Here is an 11,648-nt window from a genome sequence, read left to right as displayed (position 1 = left end):
TACTCGTAACCTAAGTGAGTGAGTGACATTAGTACAAGAGATACTGTTAGCAAGGATTTCCCTCAATTTCATCTAAATATCCTAGGGGATAAAGGTAAGCAAGCTCAAATTCAGAGGCTTGATGAGAAATGCATTATCCGTGTTTTGCTAAAGCAAAGTGCAGCTACCCTTCTTAGGCAATACATAACCAAGTTTCCTACAAGTCAAAGGGTTCAACAGTTACCTAGGTTTTTTTTATGGAAATTCAGTTTTTGAGTTTCCCTCTCCTAATGTGAGAGTAAACAATAAAATGGATGCAATGCAACACAAGTATGTGTGCTAGTTTGAGAGGGAGTAAAATCTTACCTGTTTTGATTGAAAGCATGTTTCTAAACTTAGGGTAAGAAATTCACTTTGGACACAATTATATATTTTTTATCAATGTAGTCAAGTAAAGTGATGCCATTTGTGTCAATCAACCTGGAAATTGTCCCCAGCCCTCTAGCTAACTCAATGGGAAACTTCAAAATCCTCCCAACCTCCCTATCTAATCCAGCTGCCACCTGCAGAGCAGCTGTCCTTTGAGGTCATATCTAACCTCCAAAATCTTTGATCACTCACTTTAAAGGCCTCCTGACCATAACTAACAACCAACAGGCTGACTAAATACACTCTTAGATGACACAGAGCTGCCTGTTTCTGCCTCTCCGAATGGCTTCACTTGTCCCCAATCAAAATCATGTTCTTGAGACCTCCAAAATTTCCTCCTGTGACAGCTGACCTTATATCCACAACCCCAAGAGCTCTCTAGACACTTTGTCGACCCTCTTCTCACCCTCCTCTGAGTGTAATAGCTGAGTCCTTCCTCAGTAATATGACCCAACTTAGAACCTCTATCTGACATAGAAACCACTCCAAATGTCCTTTGACACCCATAGGCCCTCACGCACCTCTAAACTTGAAGGATATCACATCATTCCCCTTGTTGACTAGAGCTATGACACACAGCTTCCTCCAAATTCACTGTACCCTCACGAACTAACTCTCACAAAACTAAAGCAAACTTTATTCCTTTATGTCACTTGACACCTCTAGATTCTCAAACCACTCTCACCACACAAGGATCCAACCTTATAAGCACAAGGCTAACAACAACTCACTCATGGCTACCACAAAAACATCATCAGAACAACCCTTATGACTCCTAAATGCTGAACAACCCTTATGACTCCTAAATGCTAACTTGCCCCCAGATTGTCAAATCAGGCTCATAAGCACTTCACACCACTCACATAGCCCTCTATACCCACAGCTGACAATTTTGATTCTTAAATAAACCTGATGACTCTGGAATTATGGATTTGATAGAGTTTGAGTTGATGAGCTCCTATAAGAATTTTTGTGATGATTGTGGAAGTGTTTTTAAGTCAGTGCCGACTCAATGTGTGTTAATGGAGATGAGAAGGTTCTGAGGTAGTTTATGTGTGCTAGTCCTCAGTATGGTCAGATGTTTGTGTAGACTACTTGGTTTGGTGTGTCTAGACTGAAGGGAAGTGCTTGTGGGTAGGAGCTTACAGTCCGAAGAAGTTAAATTTGCACCAATGTGATGAGCTATGGTGGATCAACTACAAGAATCAACATGATCAGCAATTAGATGATGATTAAGATGAGATTAGTGCACAATTAACTAATAGCTTAATGCAGGCATGGATACTTAAAAACAACCAATTTCTCATTAGGCCAATGCCTCAATTTATAGGTTTTTCATTCACAAGTTGCCAAGCATCTAATCCCACTGATTTCTTCTTGATTTGTGCCACCTCCCCTACATCTAGGGCACCTTTTCCTAGAATCTTTCCACACCCCTATATTCACTCATGCTACTCTTGATTCTCTCATTAGTAGATTTTTCTCACCTTTTGACTCCTACCCACTTAATTACAGACTCCCTTTTACAGTCTCTTGTTAAGGGCTTGTTCCCACACACCCATTCACTTGCATATTTCAACACCTCCCCTCAAGTGAATAACTCTAGCACACATGGACCCTATACCATAGTACCCTACATGTGTTGGGAGCTCCCGGTGCATGTCGGTAGTTACAAGCATGCATTAAAAGCTACCGGCATGCCTAGGTAGCACCGGGCGGGCATGCATTGGTGCTCTCTCAGTGCACGCCAAAAGTTACCACCATGCATTGAAATCGCATGCATTGGATGCTCCCAGTGCATGCCGGAAGCTACCGGCATGCATTGAAAGCTACTAGCATATCTAGGTAGCACCCGGAATGCTTTGGCCGGAATGCTTTGGGTGTTCTCGGTGCATGTCGGTAGCTACCGGCATACTTAGGTAGTACCCAGCATGTGTTGGGAGCTCCCAGTGTATGTTGGTAGTTATCGGCCTGTTGCCTAGGTAGCACCCAACATGGATTGGGTGCTCCAAGAGTGTATGCCGAAAGTTATCAACATATGCATTGAAAGCTATCGGCATGCCCTAGGTAACACCCAACATGCATTGGGTGCTCCCGGTGTATGCTAGTAGCTACCGGCATACTTGGGAGCTCCCGGTGCATGTCGGTAGTTATTGGCATACATGGGGTAGCTACCTAGGCATTAGAAAAATCCACCTCATAGGGCATACATTCAACAAACTTTGTTGTAGAACTGTGTTTATTTTCTAAAGATTTACACTAATCTATCATAAGACCTTGCTTTTGCACACTTCTGAAAAGATTTAACAATTTTTGCACACTGTCTTACTTAAGAATTGGATCATTTCATCGTTGTTCTCTCTATAATTCACTGCTCTTGAAGCTTTTACAATTTCTTTGTAATTGTTATGCAATCTTTGTGCCCAATTATCAAGATTCACTTAATCTTTCACCAATCTCTGAAATCTTACACAAGTTTTCAAGAAATTCCACTTTAGAACAAACTAGGGTTTAGGAAAACTCACTACACTATTCATGCTCCATATTTTGCAGGAAATTATGTTTTTGTAATTCTTCTTGAAAATTTGCACCAAATCTTGGAAATCTGTTCAAAACTGCAATGAATTTGCACTCAGCATAGCACTCTGCAATTCTGCAACAGAAATCAGAGAACTCTACATAGCATTTTGAATTCTCTGTACAATAATTTGTGTACTCTGCACAGCAATATGTTTATTCTGCACAAAAATCTGAAAACTCTGCACAAAACCTTGATTTTTTTGCACAACCACCTGCTTCTTATTGCAATGTTTCTTCCAAGAACTCAAGATCTGGGAATCTAAGGTTTGTTCTTGAAGAATTAAGAGCTTAAAGGATTAATATTGGAAACTGTAGTCTCCCTAAGCAAGATAATACAAGAAAATCCCTTAATATTGGTTGCTAAAATCTTTGTACACCCTAATTCAAAAATAAAGAAAATCAAGATCAAAAAGATCAAGAAGTTCAAGAAATCAAATAGTAAAGTGGATTAGACTTTTAAAAACAGTGTTTAATATAAAATTGAAAATGATTAACAAATTTTTTTTTGCTAATCTTGTCAAATAAGAAATTAGCAAATTTAAAAACTGTGTAGAAATCAATTTCAAAAATGATTAACACTAATCAAGATTTAAAAAATCCATTCCAAAAAATTGGATTAATAGTAATCCAAAAATGATTAGCATTAATCAAGATTTAAAAAAGCATACTGAAAATTAGAATAAGCATAATCCAAAAATGATTCACTAATCACTCCTTGAGCAAGGATCTAAGCCAAGGGCTATAATCCTAGGGATCTAAGCTAAGAGCTTTGATACCAATGCAAGACACTAGGTTTGGCCACTAAAAGCATGGAGTGACAACATGGGTGTGGGTCACCATCCTTACATCTCATATGGGAGAAGTTCACTACATGAAAGCTTGGACATGAGCACCAAGAAGACATGAATGTCTATAGAGTGAATACAATAAAAAAGGGTACAATGTCCATGAGGCCTATGCCTCATATAGTCTAAGGATCCCAAAAGTACACATGTAAATGTCCCCAAGCCCAAGTGCCTAGGCCCCATTCTCCATGTGTATGTGCACCCAAACCTACTTCATTACACCCTAGGTCATGGTGTATGATGGGTGCAAGAGAGAATTTTATCTTGATGATAAGTACATAGAGGGCATCTAACAACTTTTTAGTATCATCATTGTTTGACATTTAGAAAATAGTATCTATTCTTCCATGAGTATATATTTCTCAATTGTATTAAGATGGACTCTCTCACTAGCTATAGGGAGGTGTACCAATCGTTTGTTATGTTTCAAGATGCTTTACTATTGATGACCCATGAACAATAAGGTGGTGTGGAATGCTCTGCATTTTCATAATTTTCTTTTATTTCTATAAATATCTCCAATACCACTTCAACACTATTATTACTTGACTCCTTTTTAGATGGCTTCAAGGTGCCAATTTTCTCAATTTCTTCCCTCTATTTGCACTTTGCTTGTATGTGACTAGGCTTATTGAAATAGAAGTAATTTATTATCTTATTATTATTTTTTATTCAAATAAGAGGGATCATTATAGTCCTTTCCCTCACCTTTGTTTTTTCTTACTAAGAAGGAGAAATCATTAACATCTCTAGCCTTTTAATGGATCTCCTCTTCCAAGAGGAAATTTTTAGCCTTTAAATGAATCTCCTCGTCCAAGAGTATAGCACTAGACTCCTCAAAATCCAAAGGAGGATTTCTCACCTAAGTGTTCAATGGTATTCCCAAAAACATGATCCTAAATATGCACAATATACCAATGATCCTAATGCACATCCAATCCATATATTCATTTGACTTATTGATACCAATACATTGACCTTCTAACTTTGCACATTCTCAATGCTTGTAATGAATTGCTCGGCTATTTATCATTAAGGAATCTTCTTTAATGCGCTAATTCTAGATATTTTATATCCTTATTTGATTTGTTGTTTAGTTCTGTAAACCACCCGTGCTTCTATCCCAATAGTCATATTTTGAATTAGAGTCATAGCAAAATCAGAGACATTAGTGATGATGGACACATAGTATCCACATTTCTTCTTCTCAATGCCAAAACAATAATGGGATCTAGCATTATTCGAAGTTTATTTTAGCCTTACACAAAGCCTAGTGGTTGTCTCCCAAGAGTCCAAAATTGATCTAAACTTGAAATTTTAGAGTTTAGTTTGCTCCATCAAATTTTCCATCATTAGTAGTGGGTGATTAACACATTGGGTTATTTCTCCAAATTTGCTACCAAAGTGCCACTTGCCACAAGCCTTTGTCTAGAGCATGTTCTTTGTTACTATGTAAGCTAATATAGCATGTGTGTTTTGTTTACAAATAGCAAATACTTCCACAAAATCTTAATGATGAATGGCAAGATCTTAAGGAATGAAAATTATAGACTAAAGGCGTGGTTTACTCGTACATAACAAGTGAGTGTTTAACAAGGGCATTTTTTTTTCTTTTGGCCAACAAGTTCTCTTCTTTACTTACATATTCTTGTTAACCATAAACTATACATCATACTCTTATTCTCTTTCTGAACACATAAGAGTCGAGCATTAATTTTTGAAGGTCAAGCAACAAAAAGAGGGAGAGCTTCTGCTTGCTTTGAATGCAACTAACGAGGACGAGGGTGGCATCATATGCATGATGCATTCCCAAATTTGTGTAAGGAAAGGAAGAGTGCTTCAAAGCTTGTCCAATCTTCACCAAAGGCTTATGTACATGTAGACTTGCTCGAATAAAACTTGCTTTTAATTGTTCCTCTTTCGCCCCATATAAAGTGTTTAACAAGTAAAGACACTCAAAAAAGAACTTAAAAATGTTTAGTGCAAGCTTATGCTTGCACTCAAAAACGAACTAAATAATGTTTAGTGCAAGCTTATGCTTGCACTCATTATGTTTCACGCCTTGTAGACTAATTTTTCAAGGTTACAAGCTAATGTTGCTGATGCGGACTTGATTTGATTGGACAGACATAAGGATTGTCACCTCAGAGTATCATGAATCAGATAACCTGAGGGAAGACACTCAGGTTTTGGTGAATAAGGATTGTGGCCACCGTGACGAGGATGATTCCGGATGGGTCACATTCTTGAGCTTGTACATCTCATAATCTGTTTCCAAGTGGTTGAGTTTACAATAGAACCTGAACTGCTGGAATATTTCAATGAAGCGCATCGGTATGTCATACTCCTCTCTGAGAGTGTTGTGAAGATCCATCCAAGCTTTTTCTACTTGACCTTCTCCTTCTTTACGTCTGCTATTGTCACTGTCCTCCAGCTTGGTCCTCCAGCCCTTGCTCTCCATGTATAAACTGATGAGCTCTCCCAATTCTAGACTAGCACCATCATTCTTGATTTTTTCCTGCCAATGCATGTCTTCCTGTTTCTTTGAAAGTAGATTCTGCCAGTTCTACACACAGTAAAATGCCCGTTGATTAGGCTTTTTTTTTTTTTTTTGGAAATCTCTCCTTACGCCCACTTATAACATCATGAAATTTTATTTCTCAAAAATGCCTTTTGTTACTGTGTGGAATGGCATGATAATTACAATGTGAGGTCCGAATAGTTTGTGAAACTGGAGTCAGAAATACTACTGCTCAAATTTGTTTCAAAGCTTTTTCTGTCAAAATGATTTCCAAGTTTCGTAAAGTAGGTGGTAACTATGATCCATGCACTAGTTTCTGAAAAAGCCAACATTTCAAGTCGCAAAAGCCCTAATTTCAACCTTCCGTGCCATGCAGAAGCCACCATAATTTTCCAGGTTTCAGAAACCCCAAACCCAACCTCCTAACTGTCGTCAACCAACAAGGTCGCCACGGCAAGCCAACAAGGTCGCCATGCAGCTGGTCAAGCTCGTCCAAGGTCAGTTGATGCTAATTCTCGTTGAAAGCAGGATACGTATGAACATCAATATGCACAAAGCTCTCAGGTGAAGGGCCTCTGACCTGTGATCCTTGAAGCAAAAGGTAGCCCATGAATTCAAATCAAACAGCCATACATCTGGGTGAGTTGGAAACCTATCGGCAGCCCAACAATTTCATCCCAGAATCAGCTGACTGCTCAATTCCGTATCATAAAGTAAATACTCCAAAGGGAGGAAGAGGGGGGATTGTCCCTAGCTGTTGGGACCTAAAACTTTTGTAAGACGGACCTGCTCAAAGTTTAGATGAAGCTGGGGCCAAGCACCTCAGCTGACACTCTGAAAGCAATGCAGTAAATCAAACAGCCATACATCTGGGTGAGTTGGAAACCTATCGGCAGCCCAACAATTTCATCCCAGAATCAGCTGACTGCTCAATTCCGTATCATAAAGTAAATACTCCAAAGGGAGGAAGAGGGGGGATTGTCCCTAGCTGTTGGGACCTAAAACTTTTGTAAGACGGACCCGCTCAAAGTTTAGATGAAGCTGGGGCCAAGCACCTCAGCTGACACTCTGAAAGCAATGCAGTAAATCGTAGATGCATGTGCCAGGATGACTGAGACCATGTACGCGGCAACTTAAGAGAGTTAAAAGACCATTGTGAGCCCTAACTAATAAAGGTCCTCACTTGGTGTGTAGACAGGCCAGGCACATATCTAATAAGCAAGGGAAGGGGGCTGCGGTGCCAGGGTCCATCTTGTATTTGACAATTGCATAGAGCATATTATGTAACAAACTTATGACAATTAATTTAAAACATGCTTATAACACTTGCTAGACATACCTCAATAATAACATCCATTTGCTCTCTCCAGTTCCAGCATACAAAAATCCAGAGTATCAATTTTCTCTGCCACCCCTTAAGTTCGTTATTTTTCATGTTGGGATCCTGAGAGAGAATCGTCCAGGCTAGACGATGGTAGTTCAAAAACCGTTTCCACTCACGTGGAAATTTCCGATCTCCAGTTGCTGAGCCACATAATTTTATAAGTATCTCTCTTTCCATGGGACGATAATTTGCCAGAAGTAGGCGGAAGGCACCTGCACCAGGAGATTAACCAAGCTTACCAACTAAAATTACATTTGTCACCAAACTGGAATGTTCTGTGGGCATGTAATTTGAGAGTTTGAGAGTGGAAGCTGCACCAAGCAAACCACCAAAAGCAGGGAAGTGATGAGATTAAATTTACCATCCTCTTCATTCTTTTCGTTCCCCACTTCATCTTCTCGGAATCTAGTTAAGCGTCGCCCGCCGACTTGTCCTCTGAGGAAATGTCGAAGATTTTCTGTACTTGGGTCTGGCAACTGAATGGGTAGCTGAATGATCTTCTGCAAATATTTGTCGGCCAACTCACTAGTGTATGAGCTGCTTTTGTCCTCTTGAACCGCCTTATTATCATTCTCCTCAGCCCGTGAGCTTTTGTCCTCTTGAACTGCCTTCTTATCGTTCTCCACCACTCGTGAGCTTTTGTCCTCTTGGTCTGCATTCTCTGTCAATATGTCTAATAACTTGTCACCAGTGTCTTTCAGGAACTCTTTGGTGATAGCACGTTGCACCATGCCCTTGTCAAGACCAATCACAACACTGATCCCACATGATCCCAGTATCAAATTGACAGCTCGAAGTAGCTGCAGCAACCATACAAAACGAGATGAGCCACCAACAAAAACTCAACTTGAAATCACAAAAGAAGCATGGAGTAGCAGTGAAGGCAAGAATATGGGACAACCTCTAAGATAGTCTTTTCATCACATCTGTCCAGATCATCAATAAATACCACAATGCGGAGATTGTTCAACCGAGGATGTTGTTTCCACACCCATGTGCCCTCCATAAAGTAGCTGTTAGAGATGAAAATTTGTCCCAAGAACCCAAGAATCTTCCAACCAAAGTGTGCCTTCTCGCACAGTTGCTCTTTGAGAAATTTAATGTCACCAATCACTTGATGTTGATAGCCTAACATAGATTGGTGGTCAGGGGATTTCATGATACTCAATATTGTTTGAGTCACTGGTTGTATGACATGTAGCAAAGTCTTGAAGAATACCCAAATGACACCAAGAATGCCCACAGGAAAAGATAGAACTTTATATTTTGTCTTAATGGGAGCTACTTTCCACAATACTAATATTACACACACTGCAACAAAAGCAAGCAAAACTGGGAGGAGAAGCTGCACAAAGATGTCCATGGGTCGGCTCTTCCATGAATACTTCCAGCACATTCTCAGCCATTGATGAGGAGTCATAAAATTCTCAAGCTGCTGGCTTATTTCCACTGCAAGCCCAGCAGATGCTTCTGTCTTGTTGTCGTACTGCCATGCATTGTAACGCGCAGTGAGTACAGCAGGTGTATGCCCTGTTACTAACTGTGCGCCTTGGAGTGTTTGATCATTTCTCCCAGCTTTTCCTTTACCACGAGCTCCATGAGATTGTACCTAAAAGTCCAAATAGGTGGTTAAGACAAGCATATCTAGATGTGTGTTTTCGTCCGCGAGAGAGAGAGAAGCATCAGTATTCGTAGAAAAGAAAAGAATGCGTCTTTCACACACCATTTTTGATCTATCCGTTAACATCAAATCTTTGAACAATTGGTGGTGCTCTGACTGTAATGTGATCGGAAAGTTGTTAATGACATCAGCTTCCTGTCAATTAAGTTCCATCAGCAAGCTGGAGTTGAGCTATTTAATGAAAAGTAATCATGCAGAATAGGAAAACATATACCTCCATCGTCTGGTTTTCAATATCTGCATCTGGCGTGCATTTTTCAAGGGCCTTGACTACCTTATCCCGGAGTGCTGTTCCACTTGAGGAGAATTTGAGCATAGATGCCTCTGCAGGAGTGCGCTTGAAAGTTTCTTTCACAGCCATATTGAACAGAGCTTCTTCAACCTTCAACCCAACATATAAGCAAGCAATCAAAGGTGACAAGGTTAGTCTTCTGTAAATCAATGCAATGAAATCTTATTGTCTTTTTTCCGGAGTTTGAACTGGGAACCTGAATCATGAAACTGGATTTTCCCGTTCCCCAAGCTCCAAAAATGCCGATGCTTATTGGGGTTTCTGTGTAGGGATTCAAAAGCAAGGCCGCTACTCCCTTTACTAGGCGTGTCCTACCTGGACTCCAACAAAAATTGGTCATGTGAGCAACTTGCCAACCATCTACAGCAAGAACTTTCACCTTGAAAGCATCTTCTACACGTAAAATGCCAAATGCTAGCTCCTCTTCTCATGCAAGCCATGGCCATTCTGGTGATTCTGGAGTGATCCTTACCTAGACTATCCTCTAAAGCGGGTTGATCAGAAGCTTTTCTGCCCAAATTCTGGGATAACCAATGGCGAGCATCTGTCAAGCCATACCACCTCCAGATAGTGAGACTCAATGAATCAAAAAAGACGAGTGTGAAACCAAACATATACGAAACCACACATATAGCTTACTGTAGTCAAGAGATGTGACATCCGCACCCCTGTTGATAATTTCCCTTGCTATGTCCACGTCTTTGCTGCTTACTGCAAGCTGCAGCAGGCTAGTTTGATCCTCTTTTACATTATACTTCTCGCACAGACTGTTGTGATCATCAGGAGCGATATGGCCTTTCACATTCCACATCAAGAAACTCTTGGTTATTTTATCTTCACCATTATGAGCAGCATCCGGGCTTCTCCCCATGATCTCCTCGATTATGGTCTTATCCCCATTCTTGACAGCCCAATGTAAGGCTGTCCTATTCTCTATATCCCTCACCCGCAACAGATCATTGAGACTCTCAGTTGTTGCAGCTTCTAGGAGCAGTTTGACAGTCTCTGGACGACATTCCTTTGCTGCTTCATGCAAGGCAGTTTCTCCTGAAAAGTCACACATCGCAATCCACTTGTCTTGATTGATGCCTGGGGAGTAATGGCGCCCCTCTGTCAACAAAGTGGACACTGTCTTCTCATGGCATTCTCTTGCTGCTATATGCAATGGTGTTTCCCCATTACAGTCTTTGAGATCCACCAAAGCACCTTGCTCGAGAAGTTCTGTTTTCATGTAACCACGTATTTTAAATTCATATTGACTTTCCTCTTCTATGACTTCACTTTCAATTTCCTCATGTGTGACCTCACTTTTACTTTCAATTTCCTCTTCTATGACTTCACTTTCAATTTCCTCTTGTGTGACCTCACTTTTACTTTCAATTTCCTCTTCTATGACTTCACTTTCAATTTCCTCATGTGTGACCTCACTTTTACTTTCCTCATTGGTGACTTCACTTTTACTTTCCCTGGCAAGGAGCCTTTCCCTGGCAAGGAGCCCTCCCAACCTGACCATATTGTGTAGAGCTGTTTGTCCTGAGAAGTCTCTCATATTAATCCATTCTACACGGTTCATCCTTTCATTGGAGAACTTCACCTCATATCCTGAAGCTGTAAGAAGCTGGAAGAAGGTGCAGCAGCTATTGTACTTCTGGGTAGCCATGTGCAATGGTGTTTTGCCATCATCATCCCTAGCATCAACAAAGGCTCCGTTTTTAAGTAGAGCAGCAATGTGCTTAGAGGAAGAGATGCCTACTGCTACATGCAATGGTGTGAGGCCAAATTCGAATTTTGCATTGATCAATGTTATCTGGCCAGATCTCACGGTTTCTCTAGGGAGGCAAGCATCCAATAGTTTCCTTACAACTGGCTTATGATCTTGGCGAAATGCGTTAGTCAGTGCACACCTCCCATCATTGTCCTTCAAGTCAATGGAGGCA

The 11,648-nt window shown here is 40.4% G+C and overlaps 1 protein-coding gene across 1 annotated transcript in view; it reads right to left on the bottom strand.

Annotated features, from left to right (window-relative positions):
* Positions 1 to 5,616: 5,616 nt before the first annotated feature.
* The window catches only part of LOC147602635 (uncharacterized), a 22,418-nt gene continuing 16,386 nt past the window's right edge, over positions 5,617 to 11,648 (bottom strand). Inside the window, exons 2-10 of the mRNA XM_086797796.1 lie at positions 10,351 to 11,648; positions 10,184 to 10,255; positions 9,908 to 10,026; positions 9,634 to 9,801; positions 9,462 to 9,554; positions 8,640 to 9,347; positions 8,100 to 8,538; positions 7,694 to 7,950; positions 5,617 to 6,399 (exon numbers count right to left, since the gene is read on the bottom strand). The exon at positions 10,351 to 11,648 is cut by the window's right edge and continues 868 nt beyond it. Coding sequence (XP_086653922.1) covers positions 6,016 to 6,399; positions 7,694 to 7,950; positions 8,100 to 8,538; positions 8,640 to 9,347; positions 9,462 to 9,554; positions 9,634 to 9,801; positions 9,908 to 10,026; positions 10,184 to 10,255; positions 10,351 to 11,648 — 3,538 coding nt within the window. The 3' untranslated portion in view covers positions 5,617 to 6,015. The remainder of the gene's footprint in view (positions 6,400 to 7,693; positions 7,951 to 8,099; positions 8,539 to 8,639; positions 9,348 to 9,461; positions 9,555 to 9,633; positions 9,802 to 9,907; positions 10,027 to 10,183; positions 10,256 to 10,350) is intronic.

Source organism: Cibotium barometz, unplaced genomic scaffold (assembly GCF_041138505.1).
Source record: "Cibotium barometz isolate CiBa-2024 unplaced genomic scaffold, ASM4113850v1 ctg203, whole genome shotgun sequence".
Lineage (NCBI taxonomy): Eukaryota > Viridiplantae > Streptophyta > Polypodiopsida > Cyatheales > Cibotiaceae > Cibotium > Cibotium barometz.
Note: the sequence above shows the minus strand (reverse complement) of the source record. Positions and strands in the feature narration are given on the sequence as shown.